Here is a 17821-nt window from a genome sequence, read left to right on the forward strand (position 1 = left end):
ATTCAAATAGTTTTTATTAGCATAAATCAATTATTAAGATTCAAATGTCATTAATAAATTAATTTAAGCAATTTGATATCTAACTTCAAATTAATCATGAAAGCATGGTAGAGTTCAAGCTTCCATAGTGGAATGGATAACAATAGATGAGAGAAAAGAAAAGGAACAAAACATAGAAAGATAGAAAGAAAAAAAGTAACTAAGAGGGAAAAAAGAGCTTCCACGTATGAAAATTAGAAAAATATTAAGAGCTACTAATTCTAGATTCATTTATCTATTTACAAGAAGTGATTAGTGATACACCAACGAGCTTGATCATGAGCTTTAATTGCAATTGAATCGAATTACAAATGTTTTAACATTAAATCTCACATAAGTTTTCCAAATTTGTTTTAATTTCAAAAAGAAATCTTAGCAAAAAAAAATGTCAAATTCAACAAATCACGTCCTTTCGAAGCTCCAGACACGAAGAATTCAATGTAAAAAAGAATCAGTAAAAATAATGTTTGAAGCTAAATTTAAAGGAAAAATATTGAAGAAAGGTTCAATAACTAAAAATATTATACTAAATTAAAAAATTATGTCAAACAATCCCCATTTATATATTGTAATGGCTAGAAAATCACAAAAATATAAACAATTGAATATATTAAAAGTCAATTGAAGATACAATAAAACTTTAAATGTGGGTACAGAATATGAATAATGAAGGGGCATTATAAGAAGTAAAAAAACAATATTTACAAACAAAAGTAACATAATGATGTACATCCAAAGAAAACAAAATACACAATAACTTAATGATCATTGTTATCATTATTATCTAGTCATTAACATTATTATTATTTAATATTATTATTAAATATTATTATTATTGTTATTACCTATTGTCATTATTTTTATAATTATTGTCATTATAACCATTATTATTATTACTATTGTCATTATTTCTATAATTATTGTCATTATAACCATTATTATTATTACTATTATCATTATTTTTATAATTATTGTCATTATTATTATTATTTCAATATTATCTTTATCATTATTATTATTAGAACGAGTACAGTATCACATTAATGAAAAATACCTGGAATATGATGAAAAACATTATACTCAATGTAAGAAATGGTATGATGTGATTACATTTTTTTTAAAAAGAGAAAATTCTTATAAAATTAGAGTTTAAAGAGCAACAAAATTAAGAATGAAATAAAAAGTTTAAAAAAATAGTGAAACTAAATAAACAGAATATTTTATACTTCTTTTTAGGACATGAGTGTCTAGTTATACTGTCTATTGGATTAAAGCCTTTTATTATTATTAGACTCATGTTATTTCAGATTTTTTTTTAGCAGAAAGATGTTTTTCATTGTTGGTTTAAAAGAATTTGTTTCTTATTATAATCATAATAAAAATTTATACAATAGGTTTGAATTTTTAAAAAATTAATGTATTTTTTCTTTTTAAAATTATGTTAAAATTTTCATAAATCCAACAAATATTTTTTGAATTGGACACTTCACAGATACGTGTAGTACGGGTGTCGGTGTCCAATATGTGCATCTGACGTGGAAACGTCATTTAAGAGAAGTGTTCGAGTTTCATAGCTTGTAACTCTATACAGTAGAGTTGGATGCTATAAATAAACATTTATACTCAATCAACATATCTAATACACAAGATGTATTTGACATATCTTGCTTTGTGTTTTTGTTTTTTCTTGTCTCTTAAAATTCTGATTCACAATCAACATTACATTAGTTATTTCATTGTTCTTAGGACTCATTTCGACATTAAATGGATAATCTTCATCCATTGTTAATGATTAGTTCTTGAAAGAAATATGGGTATCACTTCGAAGAACATGAATTTCAATGGAAAATAGTTTCAACCTATAGAGAACTAAAGGGATATGGGCATCACTTTTTGATTCTACCTAATGTCAGGATAGATTATGAAAATGAAACAATGATTCTACCACCTTCTCTTTAGCCTTCTTACAAGAATTTGTTAAGTTTTTATAGGTGTGAGGAATGATTGAATTACATTAAATTCAATCCTTTGTACGTGGGAGCTTCACCTCAAAGCATCTGAGAATGTTGAGGATGCATTGGTTTATGGGTTGGTGGCCTTCAAAAAATATAAGAAAGCCAAGAAGAAAACGAAGGTTGATTAGAAGGATGTTTGCAGGTTTTGTAACAATATGAGGGATTATAGGAGGATTGTCCAATGTTTGGGAATTAGGATGTAGCGATTGTAGTTTAGAAGCTGAAATCATTCAATGACAAATTGGTGTTATATGTCACCTCACAACAACAAGCATATTATAGGTATGTGAGCACACCTTGCTACATGGTGAATGGTTCTCCATCCACATCCATAGAATGCAAGACTTTGGTTGAGATGTGGTTGGGGAAGCCAATTGACTATTAAACGTTAAACAACCTTTGGGTCCACAACTTACTATCATGTTGATGATATAAACTTGAACCATGGTCCAAGATGTGGGTGGTTATGGCTACAAGAATGGAGTCAAGGGCTTTAGAATATGGCACCTTCTAGGGGAAGGGCTTCAATGACTACTTAAGGTTCACATGGATTTTGGGTGTGAAGCACAAATTAGAGGTTTTTGAAAAGTTTAAACATAGTAATGTTTAACCAAACGAGGAAGATGGATGAGTTATGAAGCTCGGACACTTCTCTTAAATGGCGTGTCGGTATCCGATGTATCGGACACAGACACCTGTATGACACCTGTAGGACATGTATCAGTGAAGTGTCCAATTTAAAAAGTATTTGTTAGATTTCTGACAACTCTAGTACAGTTCTAACACAATTTTAAAAAGGAAAAATACATTAATTTTCTAAAAATTCAAACTTTATTATATAAATTGTTATTATGATTATAAAAATAAGAAACAAATCCTTGTGAATCGGTCATGAAAAACATCTTTCTGCTCCAAAAAATAATCTAGAACATACTTGTGCACATAAATTTTTATTGTCAATTTATATAATTCATAATTATATAATATATAGATCTGTATCCCCGTGTCCTACATTTTAGAGATTTTACGTATCTCCATATCCGTGTTTGTATCGTATCAGTGTCTGTGTCCGTGTCAGTGCTACCTAGTGGATGAGTGTCTAATGAACGACAACAATTTGAAATTATTCTTGAATGAGTTTAACAACTTTTGTAAAGATAAAGACATCAAAAGATATTTAATTGTTTGTCATACTCCACAACATATGAATCACCAAGAGGATGAACAAGACCTTGTTGACGAGGAATAAATGCATGTTGTCTCACTCTGGTTTGGATAGAAACTATTAGGGTGAGGTTGTGAAGACAATGTGCTACTTGGTAAGTTGTTCCCCATCCAACACCATTGAATGAAAAGCTCTTATTGACTATTGAAGGTCTTTGGATGTTCAACTTACTATCATGTAAGTGATGGTGAACATGATCCAAGGTCCATGAATGGTATGTTTATGGGCTATAGGAATGGAGTGAAGTGGCTACGAATATGGTATGTTCATGGGCTATAGGTATGGTATGTTCCAAGGGAAGGGTGGTTGCCAATAGAAATGTTGTGTCTGATAAAATCTCTATGATGCAGAGGAAGTTTGAGGAGACACCAAGAGCCATGATTCGAGAGTCAGAAAGAGTGTAAGAACATGTGGAGTTCTCTCCAAAGAAATCATCTAATACATCTTTAACGTATATAAATGAGTCACTCCAAGAACATAATGATATCGAGACAAATCAAGAAACATTGTCCCTATTTCCATAAGAATGGTACATGAACAGTAATAACGTCTAATCTTATTCTTAGACTTAAAAATATATAAGAGAACAAAGCTTGAGGTTAGAAAATTGCTACTCTTGAAGGTAGGATTTGGTAATATTCATTTTTCTTGTTTCCAATAATATGATGCATAAGTAAATTCAACATACATATCTTTTATATCAATCATTCAGTTCAGAAGATAGAAAAAGGATGAAACTGAACTACGAATTTACTCAAATGATAAAATCAAGATAATGAGTACATTGTGGCTTATATATTCAATCCTAATAACACCAATATCTTATGTCTACATCATTAAATATAGGAAACAATATTAGTTTTTAATATGTATTAGTTTATTTAACAAGACAAACTTAATACACAAGAAATTTTGTTTATCAAGAAGTTAAGCACTTAATTTATGTGTGGTAGCATACATTTTGTACAAATCTCTAAATATACTTTGCCTGTATATACATATCCTATAGATTGCAGAATACAAACTTCATGACTCACTTTATGAGTTATGTAACAAACAAACCTTTTATGGTAACACTAACTAAATGTACATCATCTTACTAACTATCAGTGACAGCAATTGGAAAGAAAACTCACTAGAAAGACTATCCCTCTTGAGATGCAGATGACAAGAAGTTATCCACTGTCTCCACAGTTTGTCCTTCAGTACTCATCAAGTTATTTGCATCTACATGACAATCTACAATTTCAGGTTGGCAGTTTCCTTCCCATGGACTCACAGACTTTCCATATGCACAAATGTTGACCTGGGATGATGATCCTGCATGAGGATGGAAGCATGGCAAGCCGTTCTGACACCGAAGGCCAATTGTCCCTGCAGTAGACAGCAAACCAGCATCCCCTTCTTTGAGAATGTAAGAGCTACACTGATTTTGAAAGGGGAAAGCACCCAATTCACTGTCTATTTTCCCCTTAAGGAGTGCCAAAATGCTCCTCAACCTTGCCAGTTCTGCTTCAAGATGTGCCTGCCCTTGTAGTTTCCTCGCTAGTTGCTGATTCACCAAACGCAATTTCTTAACTTCCTCCTCCAAGTATGCTGTGTGTGCCTTCTTCTTCTCCCTATACTTCCTAACTGCTTCTCGGTTGCCAGAAGGCCTTTTTGGTTTGGAGTTGGTGTGCTCCTTGTCGTCATCATCTTCAGGTCCAAAAATTTGGGTGTGAGAGTGATAGCATGTGTGTGTGTGAGCAGCATCAGGGCCAGGTGGGTTGCATGTGTGAGTGTGGGTGCATGTTCTGCTGCTACTCCTACATAATTCAGGAACTGTGTTCACGGATGCTGAAGCCTGAAAACTGCTAGATGACTCTGGATTCAAAAATAGAACATTATTCGAAAGCTTATCAGAAAGCTCAGCATTTCCATCATCCATGTTTTCTTTCTGCGCCCCAAACGAATAATCAGCTGCAATCTCTCAACAAAAAAGTGTGTCTGCGACATCCATTTGGAATTAACTACCACTGTGACATGAAAATGGAATAGAACACACACAAAAATTCCCAATATATTATGTAAAACAGATGCACACAGACTTAATATGGAATATATGCAAATCAGCATATACCTAGAACAAAACCAGTCAAAGAATTCATTTTGATAGGCCCTGATTAAGGAATATATATTTGACTAAACAATTCCCAAGGAATGATGTCAAATCAAATACTATACTCAAATTTAGATGTTGGGGTGGCAATGATTCCCAAAGCAGCTTACTTGAGCAAGGTAAAGATTACCCAGTTGGATTCTCTTCCCAATAATACAGAACTTAGCATAAAGGAAAAACCTTTTTACAATTGAAGATGGAAGGGGAGAGAATCCAAGGTGTAGTGGAGGCAAGATAGCACAGAATAATACTAGCCAAAAAAGTGGATGAAGAGTCATATGAAAGCCAATAAAGGAACAAGAGTGTGGTTTCTTTGTGTTAGAAATTAGAGATTAAAGATTAGAGATTGGATTCAGTTACCTGGCCCTTGGTGGCACCAGAAGCATCACTGTTTTTTTCATATGTAACTTACAAACCCATGGAAGTCCATGTGTTGCTCCAGATTGTTCCTTAGCCTCAATTTCCGCGTAAAGGGTAAGTCATAGGATTGTGTTGTAAGATACAAAATGTGGAACTGTTCTTCCACTCACAAACATCACCCATGAGGATGGGGCATTTCCTGTTATGGTAATTGCTTGTTATCTTCACCAAATTATGCTAAATAATATTTATTACCTATTTTAAAATACGCATTCATCTTTTTCTAATATTTTAAATAAGATAATATTTATATTTTTTTAAACTTTTAAATAAATAGTTATTTTCATTTGCTTATATCATCTAAAACTATAAAAATTACAAATTTAAACTTTAAATTTTAAAATATAAAATTAAAGTGCTTTTTATGAACAAAAAATTGTTTTTAAAAAAAAAGGTAAGTGTCCTGTTATAGAAAATAGAAAAAAGCATCATTTATTAAGAATATATAAAGATATCATGAATGGAGATTGCATTGCACATAAAGAGTTGTGACCACAGTGGAATAAGATTATTCCGCCTAATCTATATTGAAGTCTATTCATGGGTTACTATAAAAATGCAACTATAGCAGATTCTATGAACAATGTACGCTTTCAAGAGCACACTTTCTGTGAAATACTTTCTGAGATAATTCAGATACTACATCATGGGAATATAAATAGTAATAGCTTTATATTTTTTCTTAGTTGGTTGATTCTGATAACTCTGACCAATTGGCAGTGAAGCATTGAAATGGGTAAAGAAGTATGTAGCACACACACTGATACGACACAGAGATACAGATATACATAAAATCTTTAAAATATAGAACACGGAGACACGAATCTATATATTATATAATTATGAATTACATAAATTGACAATAAAGATTTATGTGTATAAGTATGTTCCAGATTATTTTTTGGAGCGGAAAAATGTTTTTCATGACTGGTTTCCAATTATTTGTTTCTTAGTTTTATAATCATAATAACAATTTATACACTAAAGTTTGAATTTTAAGAAAATTAATGTATTTTTCTATTTTAAAATTGTGTTAGAACCGTATTAGAATTGTCAAAAATCTAACAAATACTTTTTGAATTAGACACTTCACGGATACATGTTCTACCGGTGTCATACGAGTGTCGGTGTCCGACATGGGTATCGGACACCGACACGGCATTTAAGAGGAGTGTCCGAACTTTATAAAGAAACTAAAGCTCAAAATGCAGAGGATTACTTAAAATGCTTGTGCTCCACACATGCACACACCCACTGTATCACGAATTCAAAATATCCAACGCTCGTACCATTTACAAGATTCAAAATATCCACGTTCATACCTATGAATTTTCCATTTGAACCACAAATTATACAAACATAGTTGCATTGGACATTTTCTAATAACAAGAATGCAATCTGTAATGCAAACTCTAACGTGTTTGGAACTTAATCGTCACACTAGCACAAACCAGACCAAAAATGGCTTATTTCAGTACTTAACTTTACACCAGTTTTGATTTATATCTTATTTTACTGCAAGTTTATTCATAAGCATGAGCATAAGAAGCCAATTGGCATCTAAAGAAGGTTTCCACGTTTTCTTCTCTGGGAGATATAACAAATCAGAATTGTGTATTTAAGGTGACAAATTAAAATTTATAAACTTCTTTTCCTTCAAGCTTTCCACAGTCTCCTTGAGGCTCACTTCCAAAGGAATAAATTCAATCCCCAAGCTCTTTGCTTTTTCCTTGGAAACCTGATATATTGGCACATATGGCTTATCATCTCCACACCTGGTAATATTGTTGACACAGTGAAACGGTATTAGAAAAATAAAAACAAGTAAAACTTGAATTATTTATAATTATACAAATATAAAACAAAACTTGACCGAATGGAGAGTCAGTTGGGCACCATAATCTAATGAGTTTTTCATACAAAAGAACATTTGAAAGACCTTCACATGCAAAGTTTTTAGGAAGGTTATGTTGTTTTAGCCAATATAATCTAAGGTTTGTATAGTTTCAGATCATCAATGCTGAATGCGTTTCTGACACTAAATTCAGTTTTCAAACAAATAAATGAAGCACTCATCAGATGGGGGTATTTTTGTTATGTTTTATATGAACTGTGTGCATTCTTGAAACTATCAAAAATAAATTATACTCACTTCTGGGGAAGTTGCAATGTTGGGTACAAGTCACGTAAAATCTTCAAAACGTCTGAGTAGTGTGCGACTCTCTCAACCAAACAATATCTTCCATTAGCTGAAGAATTTTCATATGCTAGAATATGGGCATTTGCAACATCTTTCACGTTGACCCATCCAAAAGATGCATTTTGAAATGTTTGCATACCTGTATCAAGGTGATGGAACAATTTCTTCAATTACATAAGAATTGTGCTGGGTTGTCAAAAATAAAATATATTGGAACCACTAATATTCATAGGAACTACTAATATTCATTACAATGACAACTGAATAACTCAAAGAGATAGTGAGATGCAGTATGCATCATTTTTCTGGGATTACTTTCCAATGTACCCCATCAAGGTGATCTCACCAGTCATTCCCAGCATGCTAACATTAGAATCAATGTTTGACTTCAACAAAGCTTTAGTACGAATCTATGCTTCCTTCAACTTGGTTTGAATATGTTATAATAAATTTTTGTGAAATTTGTTAATATGCTTCATCATATCATGTAAATTTTGAACTGGGTTATGGATGCTGATGAAAGAATAAATGATGCATAATAGCTTTATAGGGACTTGGACAAGAATAAATAAATCCTATTTATACAAATAAAGTCAATTTTGCCATATTTTATCTCTACATTACTTCAACAAAAATCAAATTTCCCTACAATTTTAAACTATATCCTATGATGAATTTTGTATCCCACCCAACAGCACCTTCAAAGGGCCACTCATTCTTTCTCAATAAAATTTCTTCCAGGTTAGTAGGACCCAGCAATTAATAGTATGTAGACCATTACAAGTCTAAACTCAAAGGCCCAAAACACTTCAGCCCAACATGGCTGAGGGCAGAAATTAGTTTTATTTGATCCATAAAATAGTTTGAGTTGAAAAAAAATACATTGTGTAGTAAAGATGCAGACAAAGCAAACCTATAAATTTTTCAGCATAATGTATAAATAGTAATTACCATTAACTACATTTAAAATTGAAGCAGCACTGGTGTTAAGGACGGGTTGCAAGAGAGGTCCAACAACCATTGCGGGGTTAATCGTAACCAAGTCAATGTTGTTTTCTTTTACAAATTTCCAGGCAGCATCTTCAGCCAAAGTCTTCGAAAGTGTATACCACATCTAAAACATAAATAGAAAATGGCAAGAAATGTGAAAAACATGGTAACATAACATAGATGACAAATTATAACACTTTGTAGACTTTTGAAAAAAAAAATTATAGTTCAGTGGCAATTGTCTAATGCATTTAAAATTACAACTATTAATTTGTTCTCATATCATATGAACAAATGAGAGAAGCAGTAAACATGTGTTACTTTATTAGTGCAACTTCACATGAGAATAAGTTAATAATGAGTGCATAATACAAACTAAATTTAATCATATGTAGCTATGAAAGAGGCAAAGTACACATGAAGGGAGGGTTGAATTGTGTATTTAAAACTTTTCAAAATTTTCGCAAATGAGCGTCTAAAAATGGTGATAAGACAGTTTTAACTGGACAGACAAACTGTCAAGCAATTTTTGGCAAGGGTAGAGTATGATGAAGATCGTCAAACGTAACTTCAAGTTAATAGACGCAAAGTCAAAAACTCTTTTCAAAACTCTCCTTCATTGGTTAGTTGCAGATTAATAATATGCAATTCAGATGATAAGGGTAGAGAATTATTTACACCAGGTGTTTTTTACACTGGCTCTTCTGAAAACCCCGACTATGTCCAATTCTTGATCAACACAATCAAGTTCTACTGGCAAACTAACACCGCAAGATACAAGACGAGTATTTTGTGAACCTAGCCACTCCTGACTAAACATAAGAGTATTATTTGGATTGCAGTCACTCCTAACTAAACACTGAGTATTCTTTGAACACACAGTCACTCCTGGATAAATACTTAGTATTCTTTGGATCAAATCACTCTTGGCTAAGCACTTTCTTTGATTATACAAAGGGTGTGATCTAAACGATCACAAGATTGGTTCACTAAAAGAGTTAACATCCTCAGTAAAATACAAGATTAAGAAAAACTCTTTTAGGTTGCAAATAAACATTAGCTAGAACCATTAGCTACAACATTCTTGGAGTTACCCGCTACGCACAACAATTCGAGATTTTAAACCATTAGCTAGAACATTGAAACTTGATTGGGAAAACATTAGTTATATAGTTAAAAGCATTTGTGCACTTAGATGCTTTGGAAAGCAAAGAATAGAAGACATTTTCAGCTGGAAGTTATTGGTTGTTGTCCTTGTGAGATACTTTGTTTTATTTATCTGACAATGGTTTGTATGATTGATTTGACTTACGTACAAGTGGAAGTAAAGAGCAACAATATAGCATTCATAATTTCCTTGTGTGTTGTGTCTGCATGTCTGTTTGGGAATAAATCATGTCAACTATCACCGGTATTCTTTTCCTCCATTTCAAAATTTACTTTTGTCAAAACAAAAGCTATGGCAACATATTCCATTGAACTATGTGAACTTTATTTTGTCCTTGGAATATGAAGGGCATAAAATTTACTTTAGCGCTCTTAGAACATTTTCCCATTCCACACTAATCAATCAAGCCTTGACGTGAAAAGCTTACAGCCAACAATGTTAGCACCTATAATTTTCGACCGTGTTTTCCTGAAAAAAAAAAATAAGATACTAATGTCAGCCCACTTCTAATACAAATTAAGGCCAAGATGTACTCCAGTTTCAGCAACACTTAACGTTCCCCTTTTTTGTTTCATTGGAGGTCATGCCTTCATTTTGTAGTGATGAGGTTTTTACTCTTTAAAGTCATGGTTCCTCTTGTTCATGTTTTATAGTTGAGGAAAGAAAGGCAGTTACAGGATATATCTATGAAGCAATGGAGAAGGCCAAGGAAACAATAATGAAGTCTTTCAATAAAAATGAAAGTAAATAAATACAAGGATGTATTTACAATCATTGATAACAGTGGACTAGCCAACTCCATCGCACATTGCATCAAGAGGTTGGTGTCAAGTAAAGATGTGCAACAAAAGTTTTAAGTGAGACTCTTGATGATGACTTTGCTAATGAATCAAGGAAGACCGCAACTCCTAGTGAGGCACTTAAACACATTAATAAAAGCTATTGTAAGCATTGTAACAGTTACAATGTTTAAATTTTTAAGTTACTTTCTTTGTTTTTATAGCTCAATGGTGGAAGAATTATGGTCACACAATTCCATATTTGCAAAAGCTAGCAATCAAGATTTTAAGCTTGACATGTAGCTCATCGGAGTACAATTGGAGTGTATTTGAGGAAGTAATAATTATTGTTTATAGCTCGTTTCATTATTAACTTTCTTTTGGAGAAAGTAGGATGAAACTAATTAACATCTTGTTCATAATGCAAATTCATCAAAGAAGAAATAGGCTTGATAATAAAAAAATGCATGATTTGGTTTACATCAAGGATAACCTACACCTTGCTCATAAAATGCAATATTAGGGATGAAATTGACCCTATTGTACTCAATGGCATTGATGAATGCAATGAGTGGTTAGTGGGACAAGTGGATGACGACAATGACAATGAAGATGGGGAATGTGTTGGGTTTTATGATCCCACTCTGAATTGCTCATCTATCTATGAAGTTTCATGTGTTGGAGAGCCAAGAATTTATACAAGGAGAAAGCAAACAATAAAAGGAAGCAACCATCAAGTGTAATTGGATCTTCACATGCTACCAAGAAAAGACGAAACGGCATATACCTGTGACTCCCTACAGAAATCTGGGTCGGAAAACCACGTTTCGTCAACAACCACATCAGGAGTTCGAGGCTTTCCGTTGTACGCAACTGCAGCAATAGAAGAGGTTAAAACAACGCGTTTCAGCACCGGCGAGTTCACACACGATTTCAGAACATTAAGAGTCCCCTTCACGGCTGGGTCCAACAATTCAACCTGAAAACGATCCAAAAAAAACAAATCATTACACAGCCACGGATAAAAATAAAACTGCACAAATCGAATTGCAAATGAAACAAACCTGCGGATCCTTGACATCGTGATAAAAGGGAGAGGCAGTGTGAAACACAGCGTGACAACCTTGAACGACAGAGTCAAATGAACCTTCTTCTAGAAGATTCGCCTTGACGAGATGCAATCTCTCCTTAGCACCATCAAGGTTAAGCAAGTGATTTACCTTTTTGGGATCATCTGCACATCACATGTGATCCAATCTTAAATTTTGGAAATAGTAATGCATCACTGTGACGAAAAATCATGACCCACGAAAAGAACAAATTAAAGAAGAAAAAATAACACATACTTGGGTCGCGAACAGTGGCCTTAACAGTGTAACCACGATGGAGAAGAAGCTTGACGATCCAGGAAGCAATGTAACCGGAAGCGCCGGTGACGCACACCACTTGGCCAGCGCCGCTACTCATTCTGGATTATCTTCTTCTGCTCTGAGCTGATTCTCTGTTCAGTGCTGTCCTCTGTTCACTCTGGCGTTCAATTTGGGGAAATGTTTGTCGGAATAATTGACCAATCCTTAAGAGATACTATATATATACATACATACATATATATATATATATATATATATATATATATATTTGCAACTTTTGTTCTTACACATTACAAAATCCATAAGTTTCATCCTATATTTTTTTTTTTTTGCAATTTTGGTCCCTCAATTTGTAATCCATAGCTTTATTTCTTTTTAATGTAATTTTGATCTCTTATTTTTAAAAAGTCTAACCATTTTAGTTTGAAATATTATTTGCAACCCTATTTATATAAATTGATATTTTTCGATTTTAACATTAAATTTACTACTATTATTATTATAAGGACTAAAAATATATTGAACCACAAACTAAATTGTTGGTAAGAGTTGCACACATTTTTTTTTAGGTGAAACTTATTAGCATTATTGTTCGAGGTATAAAAATAATCCTCACATAATAATGTAATAAAAATAGTCTATAGAATGAGTTGATCAAATTATAAAAATGGTTAGACAAATAAAACAAAAGCAGTTTCTTTGTGCACCCATATATCTTTCTTTCTACACCTCCACCCACAATGTTATAAAAAAACAAAATTATCCTTATTATTTTTTAAAAGCCTTATAATGCAATTAACAGACTCCTTTTCTAAAAAATCTAAAATTGTCACTATTCTTTTCTTCTTCCCACAGATTCCACAGCCACACTCCAGAACTCCATTTCCTCCACATCTGAAATTCACCGACAATGGTTAGATTTTAATGTTAATCTCGTACATGATGTCGTATTAGCAACTAATGTTGGAGCCTATGTTCTTGCATATATACCATTCAGATGGCTGAGGATAATCGACTTCCCATGATTACCCCTGATAGACAACGTCAGGACGGGAATGATACTATCTTTGAGCATCTCACAATGGTAAGAACTTATTACTTGTTTATTTAAATAATACATGCTCAATTGTAATTAATATAATTTGTTGTATCATTGTAAGATCTTTGTAGAATAATAGCATCCACCTTGCAGTTGATTATAGATGATAGTCATCTAACCAAGGATTCACCTGAATGGGAAGGGATACAAACAACCTTAATGTTAGCCTGATCAGCCACCAAGAACATGTTTGTGTATGTCCGCAGACTGACGACACAGACGATGATGATGGTGATCATTTTAGTTGTTGCTATGTTTTGTAATTTCATGAAGAAACACTTAGTTTACATTTTTCTTTTGAATTTGATGAAGGAACACTTTGGTTAAGAAATTAGAGAATTCTTCTTCCGCATTTATAATAGTCACAATGTTAACATATCCATTTATCAATGCAATTCCAACTACAAATGTCACCTAATGAACATAATTTGTGTAAATATTTGCATCTGACTAGTATAATATGAACACCAAGCTTGGGCAATTGGATAAGAATGAGTAGACCATAAAATAACTGTTGGTGGAATTGGACAACCTTCTTACAACTGAACCACCTCTTAAAAATTGTAAGCAATGTCATTAATTATGTTTTCCAATGATTCATAAAATTCATTAAGAATGAAGTTCAACAAAGATGAACAAAATGATTTCCATGAACATGTCCAATATAGATGATGCGGTGATGATTAAAATCCATTGGAGGTTGAGATCTTAATAGTAAAATAGTTAATAATTTTTAAGAGATAAACACAAAACAATCACATTATATCGATTCGCAATAACATATTCCATATCTGAAATTGTCATCACATTTTCTAGTTCAACTCTCAGTAGGAGTGGCAATGCGTGCTGGCCCGCCCCGCACTTGGCCCGTCCCGCATAGAATTTGCAAGTTGATTTTTCTAGCCACTCTGCATAAGAAATATTTAAAAAAAAAATTACATACAAATTTTAATTTTTTATTTATTTAGATACATCAAGTAAATGGTCTCACAATATTATTTTCATGAGACATGCATAGTAAGATGTTATTAAAATTTTTGGAATGTGAAATATGAGGCTACATGAAGAAAATATGGGGGTACAGAAAAAAATTTATACATTTTAAAGTTATGCGGGTTATGCGGGCCAACCCGCCCCGCCCCGCGCGGGCTGCGGGGCGAGCCTAAGCGGGGTAGCGGGTTGAAATAAGCAACTCGTCCCGCGTTTATTTCAGCGGTCACGGTTCGACCAGCACAACCCGCCCCACTTTGCCACCCCTAACTCTTAGTAACCTGTAAATCCTCGTTGGCCAGTTAAAGTATCCAATTTCAATACCACAATAACAAAATCAAAGTGAAACGTAACTTTTCTAACCCACATCAAGAGCTCATCCCGAGTACGAAATATCTACAAAAGTTATCACAACAAATTATTTCATTTACCAAATAACAAACAACCTAAACATACTTTACAAACTTAACTTTACCTCATATGTAGTAAACACATTTGTACATTCATATCCCTTCGATATATTGTCTACTGCTTTGTTAGATAATGATTCTCAATATCATCATCATGTAGACCGTCTCACACATCAACATCATCATATAGTTCTTGTTCAAATTCTTCACTATGGTATACTTCTACAAATTAAGAAAACGAAACTAAATCATTGCATTCTGGATCCATGAATCCATAAGTCAAATAATTCATTATGGATCCAGCAATCCATAATCCAAAAATATCATTTTGGATCCACCAATCCATAATTCAAAATATGCATTCCGGATTTAACAATCTGGAAATCAACAATTTATGAAAACTTTGCTTCCAGAACACCCCCTCATCCGCAAAACAAAATGATTCACTTCTGGATTGATGAATTCGTAACACACTCCCAGATCCCGATTTATGATAACCACAAAAACTTCATAACCACCAATGTTGCTAAAAAAATACTTAATTCTTACCTCTAGAACCCAAGCAACACTTCGACAACGTAACTCACCCCTCCACCTTGCTCTACACAACTAAAATGACCCTCCACTGGTGCATGAGATGAATGAAGAAGATGAACAATGACAAACAAACCACAACAGTGCCCTTTTTAAAATAAAAGGTCAAAACCACTTTTGGGATTTTAAAAATTGTGGGTGCAGGAAGAAAAACATAGGGTTGCAGGAAGAAGAAGCCTAAAACAAAACACTTTTTAACATACATATTCAGTCCGTGGAGCAAATGAAGTCATACGGAAACAAAATTAATTCCATTCTTTTGACTTGAGTATAAAATTTTATATAGTATTATTTTAATTTTTTTTATTCAGAATTTTTTTATATATTTTTAAAATTAAAGAAAAAATGTTAAGTCCTTTAGATATGGGCCAAACCAACTTTTACTATTCACACACCATCAGTTATTATTCAGACTCTCCTTCCCCTTTTTTTAACACACGTAAATGGCCTTCTTTTATTTTCTTTTTCCTTTTTCATATCTATTTCCCTTGTATCGCAATCTCATACCCCCTAATTTGAAGGAAAAATTATTTTGATATGGTTGAAAATACTAATTATGTTAAAAATATAATCAACATGTCGCACAATAATTAGAGTATGTTTCACCATATTTAGTTTGAAGTAGGTATAAAGGAATATTATATAATAGGTAATCATCATGAAAACGTTGGTATGTGATGAACGAATTAAAAAACCAAGGTTCGCATAAAACTCAAAACTACCACGTAAACATAAAAGTTTACTTCAACTACGTAAAAATTTGCATGATTTGTGTATCACACAATGCTTAGAAGTAAAACCTCAACATAACTAGCAAAACATGCATGGTGAAAACTACAAATCTTTAAAGACTTGCATCGAACATCTAACAGACATTATGCAAGATTTGGAGAAATGTGTTGGATATTTGGCAAGAATAAGTCAAGCTAGTTTTTAGAAGTTAAATAAATCTGTTGCAGATTTTATATATTTTAATAGTAGTGCCTATTTCTTAGTTATCTGTTACGTAGATTTCGATTTCGGTGATTGTAAGGCTTTTATAAAAGCCATTCTCTATTCATTATAAAACATACTAAATATTTTTATTATCTAGTATCAGAGCTACACATTACAAGAGTGTTTGAGAGGAAAAACACAGTACTGAAAAATGGCAGACACTACCAGTTTCACTGCACCTGTCATACCAAAATTCGATGGAGATTATGACCACTGGAGTTTGCTCATGGAGAACCTTCTTCGATCCAAGGAGTATTGGAGCATCATTGAACCAGGATTTGATGATCTGAGAAAAATCGAATCACCTACTCCGACTCAAAAAAAGGCGCTTGAAGAAGCTATTCTCAAGGATCTCAAAGCCAAAAACTACTTGTTTCAATCAATTGACAAAACCATGTTGAAAACTATCACCAGGAAGGAGACAGCCAAACAACTATGGGAGTCCATGAAAATCAAGCACCAAGGAAATGCTAGAGTGAAACGCGCACAACTACAAAGGCTAAGGAAAACTTTCGAAACCTTGGAGATGAGGGCTGGAGAACGAATAACGGGATATTTTTCAAGAGTCATGGAGATCATCAACGACATGAGAAATAGTGGAGAAGAATTAGACGATGTCAAGATTGTTGAAAAGATTTTAAGAAGTCTCACAGACAACTTCAACTTTGTGGTTTGCTCCATCGAAGAATCAAAGGATATTGATAACCTTACTGTTGACGAGTTACAGGCATCACTACAAATACATGAGAGCAAGGTGGTTGAGAGAAGGAGTGAAGAGCACGTTCTGCAAGTGGAAAATGTGTCAAGGAACGCTCAAAGAGAAAGAGGACGAGGACGCGGAAGAAGCAGCTACAGAGGTAGAGGCAGATCCTTTGTAAACAGAGCAGCCATTCAATGTTTTCGATGTGGAAAACAAGGTCACTATCAGTTCGAGTGCACTAGTGAGGAAAAAAACGTCAACTATGCCGAGTTTGACGAAGAAGAAGAATGTTTACTAATGGCGCATGTCGACGTGAGCAATCTCAAAGAAAGTGGCATATGGTTTTTGGACTCCGGATGCTCAAACCATATGACGGGGGAAAAATCTTGGTTTGTTGATCTAGATGAAGGTTTCAAGCATTCTGTTCGATTGGGAAACAACTCTAAGATGGTGGTTCAAGGAAAAGGAAACATCAGATTTGAAGTGGAGGGGATAATACTTGTTTTGACTGATGTTTATTATGTCCCGAATCTGACCAACAACTTGATGAGCATTGGACAACTTCAAGAGAAGAATCTGACCATTATGATCAAGAATAATGTGTGCAAGATATATCATTGTAAGAGAGGGTTGATCATGGAGACTCAAATAACGATGAATCGAATGTT

At 33.3% G+C, this 17821-nt stretch overlaps 2 protein-coding genes across 4 annotated transcripts; both read right to left on the reverse strand.

Annotated features, from left to right (window-relative positions):
• Positions 1-4189: 4189 nt before the first annotated feature.
• LOC137834857 (basic leucine zipper 24) lies at positions 4190-6031 on the reverse strand. 2 transcript variants are annotated; one of them, XM_068643080.1, is made up of 2 exons: positions 5798-6031; positions 4190-5294 (listed from the first exon to the last, which is right to left on the reverse strand). In XM_068643080.1, the coding sequence occupies exon 2, from the start codon at positions 5204-5206 to the stop codon at positions 4424-4426; it is 783 nt and encodes a 260-aa protein (XP_068499181.1). In that variant the 5' UTR covers positions 5207-5294; positions 5798-6031; the 3' UTR covers positions 4190-4423. The 2 variants fall into 2 exon arrangements, with proteins under 2 accessions (XP_068499181.1, XP_068499180.1); XM_068643079.1 differs by having other exon boundaries at positions 4190-5265; positions 5798-6010.
• A 1267-nt stretch (positions 6032-7298) lies between these two features.
• On the reverse strand, positions 7299-12571 carry LOC137834859 (cinnamoyl-CoA reductase CAD2). 2 transcript variants are annotated; one of them, XM_068643082.2, is made up of 6 exons: positions 12341-12570; positions 12059-12228; positions 11782-11973; positions 9009-9171; positions 8010-8196; positions 7299-7632 (listed from the first exon to the last, which is right to left on the reverse strand). In XM_068643082.2, the coding sequence occupies exons 1-6, from the start codon at positions 12459-12461 to the stop codon at positions 7476-7478; spliced, it is 990 nt and encodes a 329-aa protein (XP_068499183.1). In that variant the 5' UTR covers positions 12462-12570; the 3' UTR covers positions 7299-7475. The 2 variants fall into 2 exon arrangements, with proteins under 2 accessions (XP_068499183.1, XP_090158957.1); XM_090302831.1 differs by lacking the exons at positions 7299-7632; positions 8010-8196; positions 9009-9171 and adding an exon at positions 10572-10683 and having other exon boundaries at positions 12341-12571.
• Positions 12572-17821: the final 5250 nt, after the last annotated feature.

The sequence above is a fragment of the Phaseolus vulgaris genome, chromosome 5 (assembly GCF_051622355.1).
Source record: "Phaseolus vulgaris cultivar YP4 chromosome 5, ASM5162235v1, whole genome shotgun sequence".
In the NCBI taxonomy this organism is placed as follows: domain Eukaryota; kingdom Viridiplantae; phylum Streptophyta; class Magnoliopsida; order Fabales; family Fabaceae; genus Phaseolus; species Phaseolus vulgaris.